The sequence below is a fragment of the Acomys minous genome, assembly GCF_964271855.1.
Source record: "Acomys minous genome assembly, chromosome: 10".
Lineage (NCBI taxonomy): Eukaryota > Metazoa > Chordata > Mammalia > Rodentia > Muridae > Acomys > Acomys minous.
The window spans coordinates 47,683,725-47,698,859 of NC_140491.1; the positions used below are offsets into that span (position 1 = coordinate 47,683,725).

A 15,135-nucleotide genomic window follows, 5' to 3' on the forward strand; every position below is an offset into this window, starting at 1 on the left:
CCCTGCCTCCATCCCTCCCAGCGCCTCTCCCTCTCCTCTCCCCTGCCTCCATCCCTCCCAACGCCCCTCCCTCTCCTCTCCCCTGCCTCCATCCCTCCCAGCGCCCCTCCCTCTCCTCTCCCCTGCCTCCATCCCTCCCAGAGCCCCTCCCTCTCCTCTCCCCTGCCTCCATCCCTCCCAGCGCCCCTCCCTCCCCTCTCCCCTGCCTCCATCCCTCCCAGCGCCCCTCCCTCCCCTCTCCCCTGCCTCCATCCCTCCCAGAGCCCCTCCCTCCCCTCTCCCCTGCCTCCATCCCTCCCAGAGCCCCTCCCTCCCCTCTCCCCTGCCTCCATCCCTCCCAGAGCCCCTCCCTCCCCTCTCCCCTGCCTCCATCCCTCCCAGAGCCCCTCCCTCCCCTCTCCCCTGCCTCCATCCCTCCCAGAGCCCCTCCCTCTCCTCTCCCCTGCCTCCATCCCTCCCAGCGCCCCTCCCTCCCCTCTCCCCTGCCTCCATCCCTCCCAGCGCCCCTCCCTCCCCTCTCCCCTGCCTCCATCCCTCCCCTCCCTCCCCTCTCCCCTGCCTCCATCCCTCCCAGCGCCCCTCCCTCCCCTCTCCCCTGCCTCCATCCCTCCCAGCGCCCCTCCCTCCCCTCTCCCCTGCCTCCATCCCTCCCAGCGCCCCTCCCTCCCCTCTCCCCTGCCTCCATCCCTCCCAGCGCCCCTCCCTCCCCTCTCCCCTGCCTCCATCCCTCCCAGAGCCCCTCCCTCTCCTCTCCCCTGCCTCCATCCCTCCCAGCGCCCCTCCCTCCCCTCTCCCCTGCCTCCATCCCTCCCAGCGCCCCTCCCTCCCCTCTCCCCTGCCTCCATCCCTCCCAGAGCCCCTCCCTCCCCTCTCCCCTGCCTCCATCCCTCCCAGAGCCCCTCCCTCCCCTCTCCCCTGCCTCCATCCCTCCCAGAGCCCCTCCCTCCCCTCTCCCCTGCCTCCATCCCTCCCAGCGCCCCTCCCTCCCCTCTCCCCTGCCTCCATCCCTCCCAGAGCCCCTCCCTCCCCTCTCCCCTGCCTCCATCCCTCCCAGAGCCCCTCCCTCCCCTCTCCCCTGCCTCCATCCCTCCCAGAGCCCCTCCCTCTCCTCTCCCCTGCCTCCATCCCTCCCAGCGCCCCTCCCTCCCCTCTCCCCTGCCTCCATCCCTCCCAGCGCCCCTCCCTCCCCTCTCCCCTGCCTCCATCCCTCCCCTCCCTCCCCTCTCCCCTGCCTCCATCCCTCCCAGCGCCCCTCCCTCCCCTCTCCCCTGCCTCCATCCCTCCCAGCGCCCCTCCCTCCCCTCTCCCCTGCCTCCATCCCTCCCAGCGCCCCTCCCTCCCCTCTCCCCTGCCTCCATCCCTCCCAGCGCCCCTCCCTCCCCTCTCCCCTGCCTCCATCCCTCCCAGAGCCCCTCCCTCTCCTCTCCTCTACATCCACTTACCCTCCAATTCCCTTCAGAAAAGAGCAGGCCACCAAGAGACAACCACCAAACGTGATAAAAACATGATACAATAAAACTGGGCCAAAATCCTTAGAGTGAACAAGGCAGCCCAATAGGAGGAAAAGAGTCCCAGGGGCAGGCAAAGAGTCAGAGCCACACCTGCTCCCACTGGTAGGAGTCCCACCAGAACATCCCACCCATCTGTGTGATAAGCTTTCAGTTTCCTTACAACTCTGAAATATGAATATAATGAAAGTCACACAAGTAAACTACTTTGTAATCTTTTTACATTATTTTATTTTATGTGTGTGAGTGTTGGCCTGCACGTGTGTATGTGCACCCCGTGCGTGCACAGTGCCTGTAGAGGTCAGAAGAAGTCATCAGGTCCCGTAGTACTTGCGTTACAGATGGCTGTGAGCCACCATGTGGGTGCTGGGAACCGAGTCTAGGTCCTCTGCAAGGGCAACAAGCGCTCTTAACACTGAACCATGTCTGCAGCCCCCAGTAAACAATCTAAACCACAATAATGTACATTGATCCCAAAGGCCCTGGTTCAAATGTCAGGTTGGCTCTATTGTGAAAACTATGCCTTATAAAATTTCTTCTGTTACGAGTTTTCAATACCTGACAACCCCCATCACCTCAGATATTTACTGCCACTGTTGTTTCTCAAAGTGAAACAAGGAGAAAACAAAGAGCCCAACTGGCCGTACTTATATAAATGGTTTCCTCTGGCTGATTTTTGAGATGCATTGGTAGTAGAGCATTGCTCAGTTTGAGAATAAATAGTAAAGGATCCAAATTCAGAAAGAGGAAATTAATTTCACAGAGAGGCATTTACCTTGGTACTGAAGCTATGTTCATCATTTTCTCCTGTGGACTTGGCGTTACTAGGCTTGTCGGCAAGGCTTAGGAATAAAAACAAATAAGAACAGGGGGGTTTTGGTTAGTTGTCTGTGCCATTTCTTTATGAGATATTTAAAGTTGACCTTTGTTTTTTTAAAAAAAAAAAGTAAAAAGAAAAGAAGCATGCTTTGCTACCCCCTTTCTGTTTTAACTCTTTACCCATTATTTAGTGGTGACTACACATATAATGACAAAGAATGGTAGGTATCCCATATATTGTCAGAGCCCCAAAATAATTTGTCTTCACAAATTTCCTCTCTTGAAATGAAAACTCAACTATTGGCTCATGCATATTTTTGCTGCCTGAATTATGAAGGCAATAAATCAAAGCAAGGCTCAAATATATAGCGTTCCTTCTTCTCTGTCTCCCTCTGGTCACAACGGCAATTCATTCAGAAGTGGACATCTTGAAAGCACAGGCTGAAGGAGGCCAGGGCTTTGTTCTGCCTTACAGCAGCACAGAGTCTCCCCAGAACCCCAGAGATGCTGAGAGGTGCTGGACCACAGCTAAAGAGCACATGCCTACACCCTTGCTGACCATTTTCTCTTCAGAGAGATGAAAACGTATAAAAAAAAAACCAATTATTGTTCTTTATTTTCAGGTCTTCACACAAACCAGCAAACAATAAAAATCCCTCACAGGCTCATCCACAGCCCAGGGAGAGGGGGTGGGAAAGCAGGACCCTGGCAGTGGTCCTCCTAACTCCCGGCAACTCCCAGGAACGTCTCCTGTCCCAAGCACTCGCACTCTGAGGTCTCCTGTAAGGAGCCAGCCACGATTGTGCCAGCTGCAACCAATAATGGCGCTGGTCTGTGTGCTGCTATCTGTAAACAATTGCCAGTATGCATGCGTTTGCTAGAGCTATCTCTAGTGGCCCCTCCCGTCAGGGGGACTATGCTAATGATAACTACGCTTGTGTAAGCTGTTGACCTATCTGCACTCATATGTTAATTAGGCATTCTGCCTGAACCTGTGAGGTGTTAACACGCCACTTTAGATGGTATTTAAGTTCAAGCTCTAGGGGGGTTCGGGGTCCTTCGCTTCAACTTCAAGGGCGCTCCCAATAAAGCGTGATTGAGAAGGATCCTGGTGTTAAGCATCTTTCTGCAGGTGGGAGGTCGCGTCAGTCTCCCTTCTCTGGGGCTCAGTCACAGTCCCCTGTGGCAATGTTGGTGTGATAGCATCTCTCGCAGTCGCAAAGCAAAGACTGAATCTTTTGCTGGACCTCACAGCGAAAGTTAATAACACACCTTGTGGTCACTTCAGACTGCTCTCCTACTGTGGACTCAGCCTATTTGCTTAGCCTGCTTTTAAGAGAGCCATGTGGCTGCACCCTTACTGGGCTCAGACTTCCCAACTATACACTGTACTGGATCTTACATCGTATGCCCTTCCCTGCTCTGAGCCAGGACATACATGTGAATCGTTTGCTGAAAGCAGCAAATACAGAATTTGAAAGCAATCTTCAGAAGTGAACATTTACCACAAATGTTAAACTCAACATTTGGATGTTGGTTGATAAACAATGATTTTATACAAACATGTTATCTGGGTCAGTTGGGGTCAATGACCTAATCTCTTGTAAAACTCTGTTGAAAGATGTCTGCAAACGACCCCCTTCCTGGCCCATGGAGGCTTTCTGTGCTGTGCAATAAAGACAGAAAACATACCTTTGTCAGGGATGAAAGACATGGGGGGGGGGTGGAAATGAAGCAGAGAATTTGAATGTGGACTTGTTCCTGGTTAAATGACACTAAAGAGAAGAGCTTCGCGTCTCTTCCCCTCTCTGGGCCACCAGTGCATCATCATTGGTGACTCGGAGTCAATCACTCATGCACTCAGCCCACTGTTCTCAATCAAAGCTCAGCCCCGTGAAAGCACAGGCTCCTGACGTGAGATGACAGTCCCTGCTTCCTGAGCCGAGCAACCGCTCTCTGTGGCTCTCAGAAGCCTGGCCTCAGGTTGGCCTGATATGACTTCTCTCATCCATAGATTTAATTTGCACCTTCCTGCGTGACTGTGTGTGAATCAACACTGGCGTACATGAGAGAAAAATGCTACCTGGTATAGACGCTTTGGGTAGCTGAAGCTATTTAGCACAATTTATCAGAAAGATTGAATTTTGTCAGTTTTTACAGTCGAATAAAAAAAGACCCTTTCCCCCAGAGTTCTTTTGAATTCTTTATTTTTAAATTTTTACTTATTCTTCTCTCATAATTAATTACATCCTTACCACAGTTTCCCCTCTCTCCTTTCCTCCTCACACCTCCCTTCTGAATTATTTTCTTTCTCCAAGTTCTAAAATTTATTGGTATAAGCCCAATATATTTCAACAGTAAGGGAAGGAAGCATTTAACAGACAACATAGCAAGAAACAGCAATTTCGTAGTCACATATTTCCCCTGAGATTTTATATGCTTTACCCTTAGTGGAGACCCTCTGAATTCTTTATGCTCTCCTGCATTCAAGAAGTTCCAACTATCTTTATTCCATGTGCTACAATCCCCAAAGTGCTCATCTCTTTTCTACAACTATGAGCGCCACGCATAAGCTGTTCCCACACAGACCCCCGCTGTGAGCGCCACGCATAAGCTGTTCCCACACAGACCCCGCCCCTTCTGTTAGTTCTGTTCTCCTGGCCTGGAATGATGCGGCTCCTGCTGTGTCCATGTTTAACTTCTTCACCCACCATATTACTAAAACACTAATCTACTAGTGTGTGTGTGCGCGCGTGGGAGGGAGGGGCTCCTGGCCATGGACTGAAAGGTCACTAGTTTCATTACTGTCACTTAGTATAGCCGAGGATGCTAGTTCAGAATCTTTTAGTTTCAGGTTCTCCAACAGAGCAGCCATGCGGGGAGGATTCTAAACACAGGTCCAAGTAACCATGGGTAATTTGGTAAGCCCCCAGCATTCCCTAAAGTCATGAAACTGTACAAGTAAAGGAACACTTAGCAGACAGATATAAAAAAAAAAATGAAATAGAAGCCAAAGCGGCAATCATTCATAAAAGTAGCATATTTGTTGGAAAATAAAATAGGATAGAAAAAAAGAAAATGGTCAAGGCACTAGACTGATATGGCAGCTCATGTTGGTAAGCAGAAAAGTCCATGAAAATATCTTCTAATGAGATTTTTGAATGCTGTCATACAACATGTAAATATTCTTCGCTTTTGGTAGGATAATTATATATCAATGTTATATTCTGTGGCCACACGGTAGTGAACGCTTCCACAAAACGTTTAACTGCTAAAGAGAAGCCAAGGGACACCAACGCAGCATTATGATAAACTAATGGGCTATGCTGAAGCGTGGAAGAGAAACTCAACATTGTGACTAAATTTGACTGTCTGTATTGGTGTTCTATAGACCTGTATTTTGGTGCTTTTAATCTATGCAGAGAATGAAGAGACAGCCTCACAGAGGTTTGCTGGCAGCCAGGCAAATCATGGGTCAGGTTCCTATCAGTGGCAGGATTATGAGCCAGTAACATCTGCCTTCAAATGAAAGTAGCCAATTATGGGGAGAAGCATGTGGTTTTGTTGTTGTTGTTTGCTTTTTGGCTGCTTTGTGTTGTTGTTGTTTCTCTGTGTAGCTCTAGCTGTCCTGGATATCTCTGTAGACCAGGCTGGCCTTGAACTCACAGAGATCTGCCTGCCTCTGCCTCCTGAGTGATGGGATTAAGGCCTGCCGCCTGGCTTGAGAAGGGTGTTTTAACAGAACACTTTGCATGCCTTCTGTGATTGCTCTGAGATGCTAAGTGTTCTGTACATCATATTGAATCTAGCCCAGGGAATATGCACCAAATATTAGTTGGTTTTCTCTGCATTCACTGAACAATTACATGATCAAATCTTACCTTATTTTAGAGTAGCATTCAGGACTTATATCTGCTCCTAAAGATAAAGAAAAACTACATTTAATCAATAAAAATGAATAGAAAATGAAGAAAACTCTTTATATGATATGGCTGGGGCATCTTTCACAGCATGATTTTCCTTAGAACCACAACTGGTGTGCGTGGTTCTACCACAACTGGTGTGCGTGGTTCTACCAGGAAGATCTATTAGGCCAGGTGGCTGGTGGGCAATGCATTGAGAGCTCTTAATTTTTTTTCTGATTTTTTAAAAGATTTATTTATTTATTCATTATGTATACAGTGTTATACCTGCATGTAACACCTGCAGGCCAGAAGAGGGCACAAGATCTCGTTGTAGATGGTTGTGAGCCATCACGTAATTGCTGGGAGTTGAACTCAGGACCTTTGGAAGAGCAGGCAGTGCTCTTAATCGCTGAGCCATCTCTCCAGCCCGAGAGCTCTTAATTTAACTTGTTAGATATTTCAAATAAAAGTCAGTGTCATCTTGCATGAAGGTTGCGTGCCCCAGTGTCCTTCCCCCAGAAAAAAACGGCACAGGGCCAGGCTATGACCTCTCCGGGTGAAGAGCTTAGGGGAGAGTTGTGTATGCAGGCCTGATATTTTGCTTGGGGATTTGACCTCTGTCTCCACTCTCCCTATTGGGTGTCTTATTGCTTCTTAATAAAAAGAAAAGGGGGAGATGTGGGAAGCCGCGCCCACATTCGCCATTACAAGATGGCGCTGACACCCTGTGTCCCATGCTGACAAACAACTAATCTGCGCATGTGCGAAGGGATTTTCCACTCGTTGTGCTCTGCCTCTCCCGTGGCATCATCTCGCCCAATGAGCAACAGCCAATCAGGGACTGACACATCCTAAGCGGAGGACAGTTTCCTACATAAGGGAGGGGTTTCTGCTGTTTGCTCTCTCTGTCTCCGTTTTTCGTGTTGTAAGCTTATGCTCTTCCTCTCAAGAGGCATTAAAGCTTTACTGCAGAAGGATCCTGTTTGTGTGTGCAGCGTCGTTCTTGCTGACGAGACGGTAACGCTAGCCACAAGTCAGAAAGAAGAAATGTCTCAAAATGTAATCCATGAAAGTAGCTGCCATTGCACAACCTCACAGTCACAACTAGAACCTACCAGAATGACAGCCACCTCTGCTGTCAGCCAAAGCGGCATTGAAACTGGCTGTGTCCAGTGGCTCTGAGGTCTTCTGGACCAATGGCCCTAGAGACAATTCTGTTCTTATTTTGTTATTACAAAGCACAACTCTTCTAGATTTTCATTTAAAACTTTATCAAAAAAGATGAAGAGTGACGTCACAAGGAAGGTCAGTCTGTGGGCACAGTGTGGCACCACAGGGTAAGGTCTCTCTCTGGAATCTCTCTCTCCCTGTGGCTGTCCCAGGAAGATGATACTAGCCCCTTCCATTTTTCCTTCAATGGAAAGATGTCTCTGGAAAAAAACATCCTTTTATATGTCTATCCCAGTATTAACCAGAAACACCAGACGTCTAAAAAGGCAAGAGATACAAGAAAGTTGGCATTTGATAGGAAAAACTGTAGAAATAAAACTACTGGGGCTGGAAGGATAACTCAACAGTCGAGAGCGTTGAGGACCTGAGGTCAATTCCCGGAACCCACGTGGTAGCTCACAACCACTTGTGACTCCAATTTCGGGGAATCTGGTGGCCTCTCGTAGCCTCTGAAAGCACATGACGTGCACATGGTACACAGGTATATATGAAGACAATGCACCCACACACATTAAATTAAGTTTAAATTGAAAATATACCCATTAACTTGCTCACGCTTCCAGGATGTGGCAGTAACCGTGTGATGAACTTGGCACAGTCTAGAATCACCTAGGCAGGGTATCTCTGTGAGGGCTTTGTCTGGATTCGGTTTTCCTGTGGCCACATCACCAGGGACCACCTTTGCTTTGTCAACCAAGGCGGGAAGACCCTACCGCTGTGGGCAGCACCATTTCCAGTGCAACAGAATCCTGAACTCTGCAACGGTGAACCAGGGAACTAAACACGAGTGTATGTGCACCTGCTGCCCTCTTCCTCTGACCACAGACTTCACGTAACCACTTATCTCAAGCTCTGGCTGCTGCCAACTCCTTGCTAAAATTGACTTAGAAGCTGAAATAAGGACTTTCTCCTCTAAGATGCTTTTTTTCTGGGGGGCGGGGGGAGGAGGCATTTTAAACCATAGCAACAGGAAATGGAACAAAGACAAATGAGATCTCTATAATTAGAACTTTTCCTGCCCTAACTTTAACTTAGAGAAAACAAATATTGGAGTCTAGTAGGTAGGTATTTCCTCATATCATCTACTTATAAAAAGGAAGGTTAAGGATTCAGATCAACAATAGAGTCTCTCTGTCTCTCTGTCTCTCTCTCTTCTCTCTCTGTCTCTATGTCTCTATCTGTCTCTGTCTCTCTCTCTTTCTGTCTCTGTCTCTCTGTGTCTGTCTGTCTGCCTCTGTCTCTCTGTGTCTGTCTTTCTGTCTGTCTCTGTCTCTCTGCCTCCCTCCCTCCCTCCCTTCCTCTCTCTCTCTCTCTCTCTCTCTCTCTCTCTCTCTCTGTGTGTGTGTGTGTGTGTGTGTGTGTGTGTGTCTCTCTCTCTCTCCTTCTCCAAACAAATGCAAACTCAACATATACATTGCTTTCATAAATCTTACTTCTTTGGGCAGTCTTTCTTTACCCACTCCATCAAGGGCAAGCAGATCTGAGTTAATCAGAAAACTTACCTGGATTGTTATCTTCATAAATTTCATGTTCCTTCTCTTTGTGGTCTAAGGTAGTTTGGCTTTGCCATGTGTGGTAAAAGGTGATAAACAAAATTAATGCTTTATATTAAACAAGAACATCAAATAATTGAAGGTGTATTTTATAAATGATGGGAGTGAGCATTATGATGTTAGCACCAAAAGTTCCTTACTAAATTTTCAATCAAAGAAGAAAATGTAAAAATAGATGGAATGGTCGGGAATCAAATACAGCCAGGATCCGAAATTGGGCTAGCTTGACATCAAAGCGAGTACCTAAGACTGTTTTCCAAACAGACAAGTTTCTTCTCTTATACTCAAGTTCTGGTAAAAGATAAGGATTTTATTGGCTTACTTTACCATGGAGTGGTCAAGATTTGAAGATGCTAAAAAACAGGAGTGGAGAAATAGTAAGGTAACAATATACTGTGTTCTCTTAAGGTTGAACTTCTTTAAAATCCCAAAGATGTGTTGTATCACAGGTTCAAACAACAAATGGCTACACTTGCCAGAAATAATGTCTTTAGTTAGATTATGGCCTATTTTATTTTTGTGACATGTAATTCAGAAGAGACAATTATTTGTAACTATAAATTCTCATTATCTTAACGTGATTGTCAGCAATTACAGCATTACTGAATCACAGCCGTACAGGGAAAGATAATAAAGGCAAAGACCCGAGTTGGAAGGACTGCCACCATTCCTCATACTTAACCATATCACCCGTTTATTTGCCTGGTTGGTTATTTTGAGAAATGGTCTCACTTTGTAGCCCTGGGTGGCCTGGAACTTATAAATCTACCTACCTTTGCCTTCTTTGTGCTGGGATTAAAGGCATGCACTGCCATGCCAGGCCTCTAACCAAACTCTTGACACACACATATGCACGCATGGTGTATCATCCGCACAATGAGGCTTAATCTCCATGACAACTGGGAAAGAAAAGCAAGTACCCTGGGAGAGATCCGTCACTATATACAACAAAACTTGTCCACACAGCGGGAACTTAAGGTGTCATTTCACAAAAGAAAGGAGACTCTTGCGCAGCATCATCGGACCCTCTTGAGCACACAATGACAAAGCAAAGGAATGCCTCAAGACTGTCATTGGGGATGCCACATGGATATCTTACATCACCATCCATGGGGTGTGGAGAACAGTGAATTTATGTGGTGTGTGTGTGTGTGTGTGTGTGTGTGTGTGTGTGTGTGTGTGTGTAGATTTGGGAGACCTAGATAGTTGCTCAGAGTATGGCTCCTGGTCTTGCTTTTCTATTGCTGTGATAAATGCCATGACCAAGAAAACTTATGAAAGAATATGTTTAATAGGACTTACAGATTCAGAGAGTTAGAGTCCATGATGGCAAATAGAGGCATGGTAGCAACCACATCTGAGAGCTCACAATTTTTCTTTTTACTTTTTTTTTTTTAATTTTTGAGATTATAATTGCAGCATTCCTCCCTTCCCTTTACTCCCCCACCACCACCACCACAAACCTTTCCATATACCTCTCCCATTCTCCTTCAAATTCATGGCCTCCTGCATATAACCTGCTCCGTTCTGATGCTAATGTTACTTGTATCTATGTTTTCAGGGCTGACCCCTTTGGTCATTTGGCAGTGGACAATTAACTAATGTGCTGCTCTCCCCTGGGGAAGACTACCTTTCTTGTTCGATTACTTAGTAGCCTGTAGCTCCTTGTACCCATGAGGACTCATGGGCTTTTCCCCATCCACGTTGGCATGTCCATTGGTGCTGTCCTTGTTTAGCTCCTTTTGGGCACTCATGATGGTGGGACTTTATGGCTATGGTTCCTGACATTACTAGGAGACACACTCTCAAAGCAAACTCCTTCATTATCTGGCTCTTACAGTCTTTCCACTCCCTCTTCCACAATGATCCCAGAGCCTTGGGTGTGGAGCTTGTTTTTATAGCTGTATGCATTGGGACTGAGTCCCACGACTCAGCATTTTGATTGGTTGCAATTTACTGTATGGTCTCCATCAGAGTTGCAAAAGGACATTTCCTCAATGAGGGGTGAAAACTACATTTATCTATTGGGCAAATGCCTATAGATTGTTGTTAGGGATTGTGCTGGTTCAGTAAGTAGTGGTTATGGATTCTCTTCAAGATCCATGGCTTCACTAGTAGTTGGCTGTGTTTCCAGTGCCAGGCATGATTTCCCTCTCGTTGAGTGTGTCTTGAGTCCAATTAGAGATCTGCTGGCTACCACCAAGGTTCTCATGCCATGCTGGTAATTGATATGATCCACGGGCATCACGGCTGGGTAGGTCCGTCTGTTGTCTCCTTCCTTGCTTGCACGGTGCCTCCTAGTTTTGTAAAAGCTAGTGCTCAGGGAGGAGGCTTTTAGGTCAGTTCTAGCTCAGGAGTCTCTGGTCTCTGATTCTGAAGTGCATGGTGACTTCAGCAATCAGCACTTACCTTCCACCTCTGAGCAATAGCAATAGACTGTATGATTTGGGGTTTTTTTTGGGGCGGGTTGGGCGTCCCTGGCCAAAAACTCAAAAGAGGGCTGCTCTTGTCCACCACTGAGGTTTCTGATTGGTAGTCTTTGGTTCTTAGAAGATGTATCATCTGCCCAGATGAGAAAAGTTCATTAACTACATCTGAATATTTATACACTGCATTATGTGTATTATAGGGCCTTTTTTTTTCTTCAGGTAAATGGTTAATAGTGTGATTCCTCGCTACCTTTTCAGACATTTTTTTTGTTATTTTACCCTTTTCTTCCTCTGTATGTATTACCTCCCCCCCCAAAAGATGCTCCCCTTTCCCATCTCCCCCATTAAATCACTTGAATCCTGCTATTCCACATCTCTATTGTTTCCTAAGCCCCCTTCCTGGCAATGGCCCTGTTCTTCTTTCCCTGTTTCTGTAGCTACTACAGACTATGTATGCACATCTGAGGGTGTGGAGCCAATGTCTCCTGATGGGAGAGAACACTCAACCTCATCTTTCTTTGTCTGGGTTACCTCTCTCAATACCATCTTCCCTGGCTCCATCCATTTCCCTGCAAAGTTCACGACTTCATTTTTCTATACAGCTGAATAGTATTCCACATTTTTTATTGTCCATTCTTTGGTTGAAGGGTATCTGGGTTGTTTCCATTTCCTAGTTGTTTGAATATAACAGCATTGAACATGAATAAGCAAATATCCGTAGAGAAGGATGGTGTGTTTCTTGCATGCAGCAGAATGATGAGACATGTTTACTCATCCATTCTGTTAGTCTGTATCTTTTTATTGGAGACTGAGTCCACTGATGTTGAGAGATATTAATGACTAGTGACTGTTGGAACCTTTTATTTTGATGTTGGTTGTGGATGTGTGCTTGTCTACTTTTGATTTTGCTGTAGTGAAGTTATTTATATCCTGTGTTTTTTGGGGTGTAGCTAACCTCCTCAGGTGTGAGTTTTCCTTCTAGTATCTTCTATAGGTTGGGTTTGTGCATAGATATTGTTTAAATTTGGTTCTGTCATGGAATATCTTGTTTTCTCCATCTATAGTGATTGAAAGGTGTTTTGGGTTTTTTTTTTTTTTTTTTTTGGTTTGTTTGTTTCTTTTATTTTTTATTATAATTTATTCAGATTGGTGAATGAAAGTTTTGCTGGGTATAGTAGTCTGGACTGTCATCTGTGATCTCTTCGTGTTTGCAAGATATCTGCCCAGGTGCTTCTGGCTTTTATGGTCTCTGCTGAAGTGTCAGGTGTGAATCTGATAGATTTGCCATTATATGTTACCTGGCCTTTTCCCCTTGCAGCTTTTAATATTTTTTTCTTTGTTCTGTACAATTTGTGTTTTGATTATTATGTGGTGGGAGGATTTTCTTTTCTGCTTTAATCTATTTGGTATTCTTTAGGCCTCTTGTATGCTTATAAACTTCTCTTTCTTAAGATCAGGGAATGGTCAGGTGTGCACACCTTTAATCCCAGCACTCGAGAGGCAGAGGCAGGTGGATCTCTGTGAGTTTGAGGCCAGTCTGGTCTACAAAGCGAGTCTAGGACAGCCAAGGCTACGCAGAGAAACCCTGTCTCGAAAAACAAAAAACAAACAAACAAACAAACAAACAAACAAAGATCAGGGAAATTTTCTTCTATGATTTTCTTGAAAATATTTTCTGGGCCTTGGAGCAAGGAGTCATCTCCTTCTTTTATTTCTATTATTCTTAGGTTTTATCTTTTCACTGTGTCCCCGATTTCTTGGATGTTTTGTGTCCGGAAATTTTTAGATTTAACATTTTCTTTTAAGGGTGCATCAATTTCTTCCATTGTGTCTTCTTCAGTTGAGATTTTCTTTCCCATCTCTTGTATTCCATTGGTGATGAGTACCTCTGTGGTTCCTGTTTTCTTCCCTAAGTTCTCCCTCTCCAGGATTTCATAAGTTTGTGCCTTCTTTATTGTTTCTATTTCCATCTTCATATCTTGAACTGTTTTATTGATTTCTTTCACCTGTTTGTTTATATTTTCCTCCATTTCTTTAAATCATTTTTTCAATTCTTTCACCTGTTTGTATTTTCCTATAATTCTTTCAGTGATTTATTCATTTCTTTTCCAAATGCCTCAAACTGTTTGCCTATACATTCCTGTACTTCTTTAAGGATTTTCTTTCCTCCATTACCATTTTCATGAGCATAGATTTAATGTCATTTTCTTGAGTTTCAGTTGTGTTAGGTATCCAGGACTGCTTGCTTTAGGATAACTGGGTTCTAAAGATGCCATATTGCTCTGGCTTTTGTTGATTGTGTTTTTATACTGGCCTTTAGCCATCTGGTTGTCTATGGTGTTGGCTAGTAGATCTTGTTGCCCTGTTGGAGTTTTGGGGGTGGGGGTGGAGGGAGGTACAAGAAGAGTCCTGGACAGAAATCTGGATGTTCCTGTAGGTACCCTCCTCAGATTTATGGAAGTGGTCTTGAACTGGGGTGGTTCTCAGGGACTTGCCCATGGATCTCCTTAGATGTGTGATCTGGGGGACCAAGTGGGCTCCTCAGGAGCCCAGGAACCCTCCTCTTGCCCAGGGAAATCCTGGAGTCGGCTGTCCCACCACTTCTTTTCTTGCTCCAAGGTTGAGGTCCCACTTCCCAGACACTGAGCTCAGACATTGCTCACTGAGTCAGGAAGCCTGAGGCTGGAGCTACGCACCCCGCTATTGGAAAGGTATCCACTCCACAGGAAGGTTCAAGGCTGGAGCTGTAAACCACAGTACCTGGAAAGTATCCGCCATATTGCATTGAGAGTGGGTACCAGTGGTTGGAGCTGTGCAACCTCAGTACCCTGAAGGTATCCACAGACAGTGGGAGTGGGAGGCATGCGGCCTGAGGCTGAGGCCATGCTGACAGGAGCCTGGGCGTTGGACAGGAGAGTTTCCTTGATGGTGGGCTCTCATCTTACCTGGGAAACACAGACACTATGGTTTGGGAGTCCACAGCCACTCTGTTCTCACTGCTGTCCCGCTGCTCTGATGCCATGCACACGCAGCTGTGGAAGGAATGTGACCTTGCCTTAGGCTGGGCCCAAGGTGAAAGGAGTCTTAGATGGCTTGATCCCACTGAGATAAAGATCTTAGATAGAGAGAGATCTTAGAGGCGGGAGAGAGAGAGAGAGAGAGAGAGAGAGAGAGAGAGAGAGAGAGAGAGAGAGAGAGAGATGGGGGGAGGAGTGTGGTGACTTCTTCTGTTGGGTAGAGGAGAAACCTAGAGAATTACACCAGAGGATTCGCCCCAAGGAACTGATACCCAGAAGGTTTCATTTTTGTTCTCCTTAATCTTTTCTCCCTCCTGTTTAGGACAGTCAGGGTGTAAGAAAGATACCTTTGTTAACAAATTCACAATAAAGTTTAACTGTTGAGGAGCCAGAGCCAACACGCAGCACTGCCATCTTGAATCCAGTGCCAATCAGAAGGCTTCTCATGGATAGTCACTGCTAGTTAGTCTACAAGTGATGATCATCTGTGGGTTTGTGTATGTGTGCGTGCATATGCTTGTGTCTGTGTATGTGTATGCATGTGTGTGCATGTTTGTGTATATGTGTGTATGTGTGCATATGCTTGTGTGTGTGTGTGTTTGCACGTGTGTGTATGTGTTGTGTGTATGTGTGTGTACATGTGTTTGTATGTATGTATGTGTGTGTATAAGTAG

General features: G+C 46.0%; 1 protein-coding gene across 1 annotated transcript in view; it reads right to left on the reverse strand.

Moving 5' to 3' along the window:
- Window positions 1–15,135, reverse strand: part of LOC311607260 (uncharacterized protein) — a 102,009-nt gene that overhangs the window by 72,143 nt on the left and 14,731 nt on the right. The window contains exons 8-11 of the mRNA XM_084798942.1: window positions 14,390–14,476; window positions 8,965–9,023; window positions 6,209–6,245; window positions 2,284–2,350 (exon numbers count right to left, since the gene is read on the reverse strand). Coding sequence (XP_084655068.1) covers window positions 2,284–2,350; window positions 6,209–6,245; window positions 8,965–9,023; window positions 14,390–14,476 — 250 coding nt within the window. The remainder of the gene's footprint in view (window positions 1–2,283; window positions 2,351–6,208; window positions 6,246–8,964; window positions 9,024–14,389; window positions 14,477–15,135) is intronic.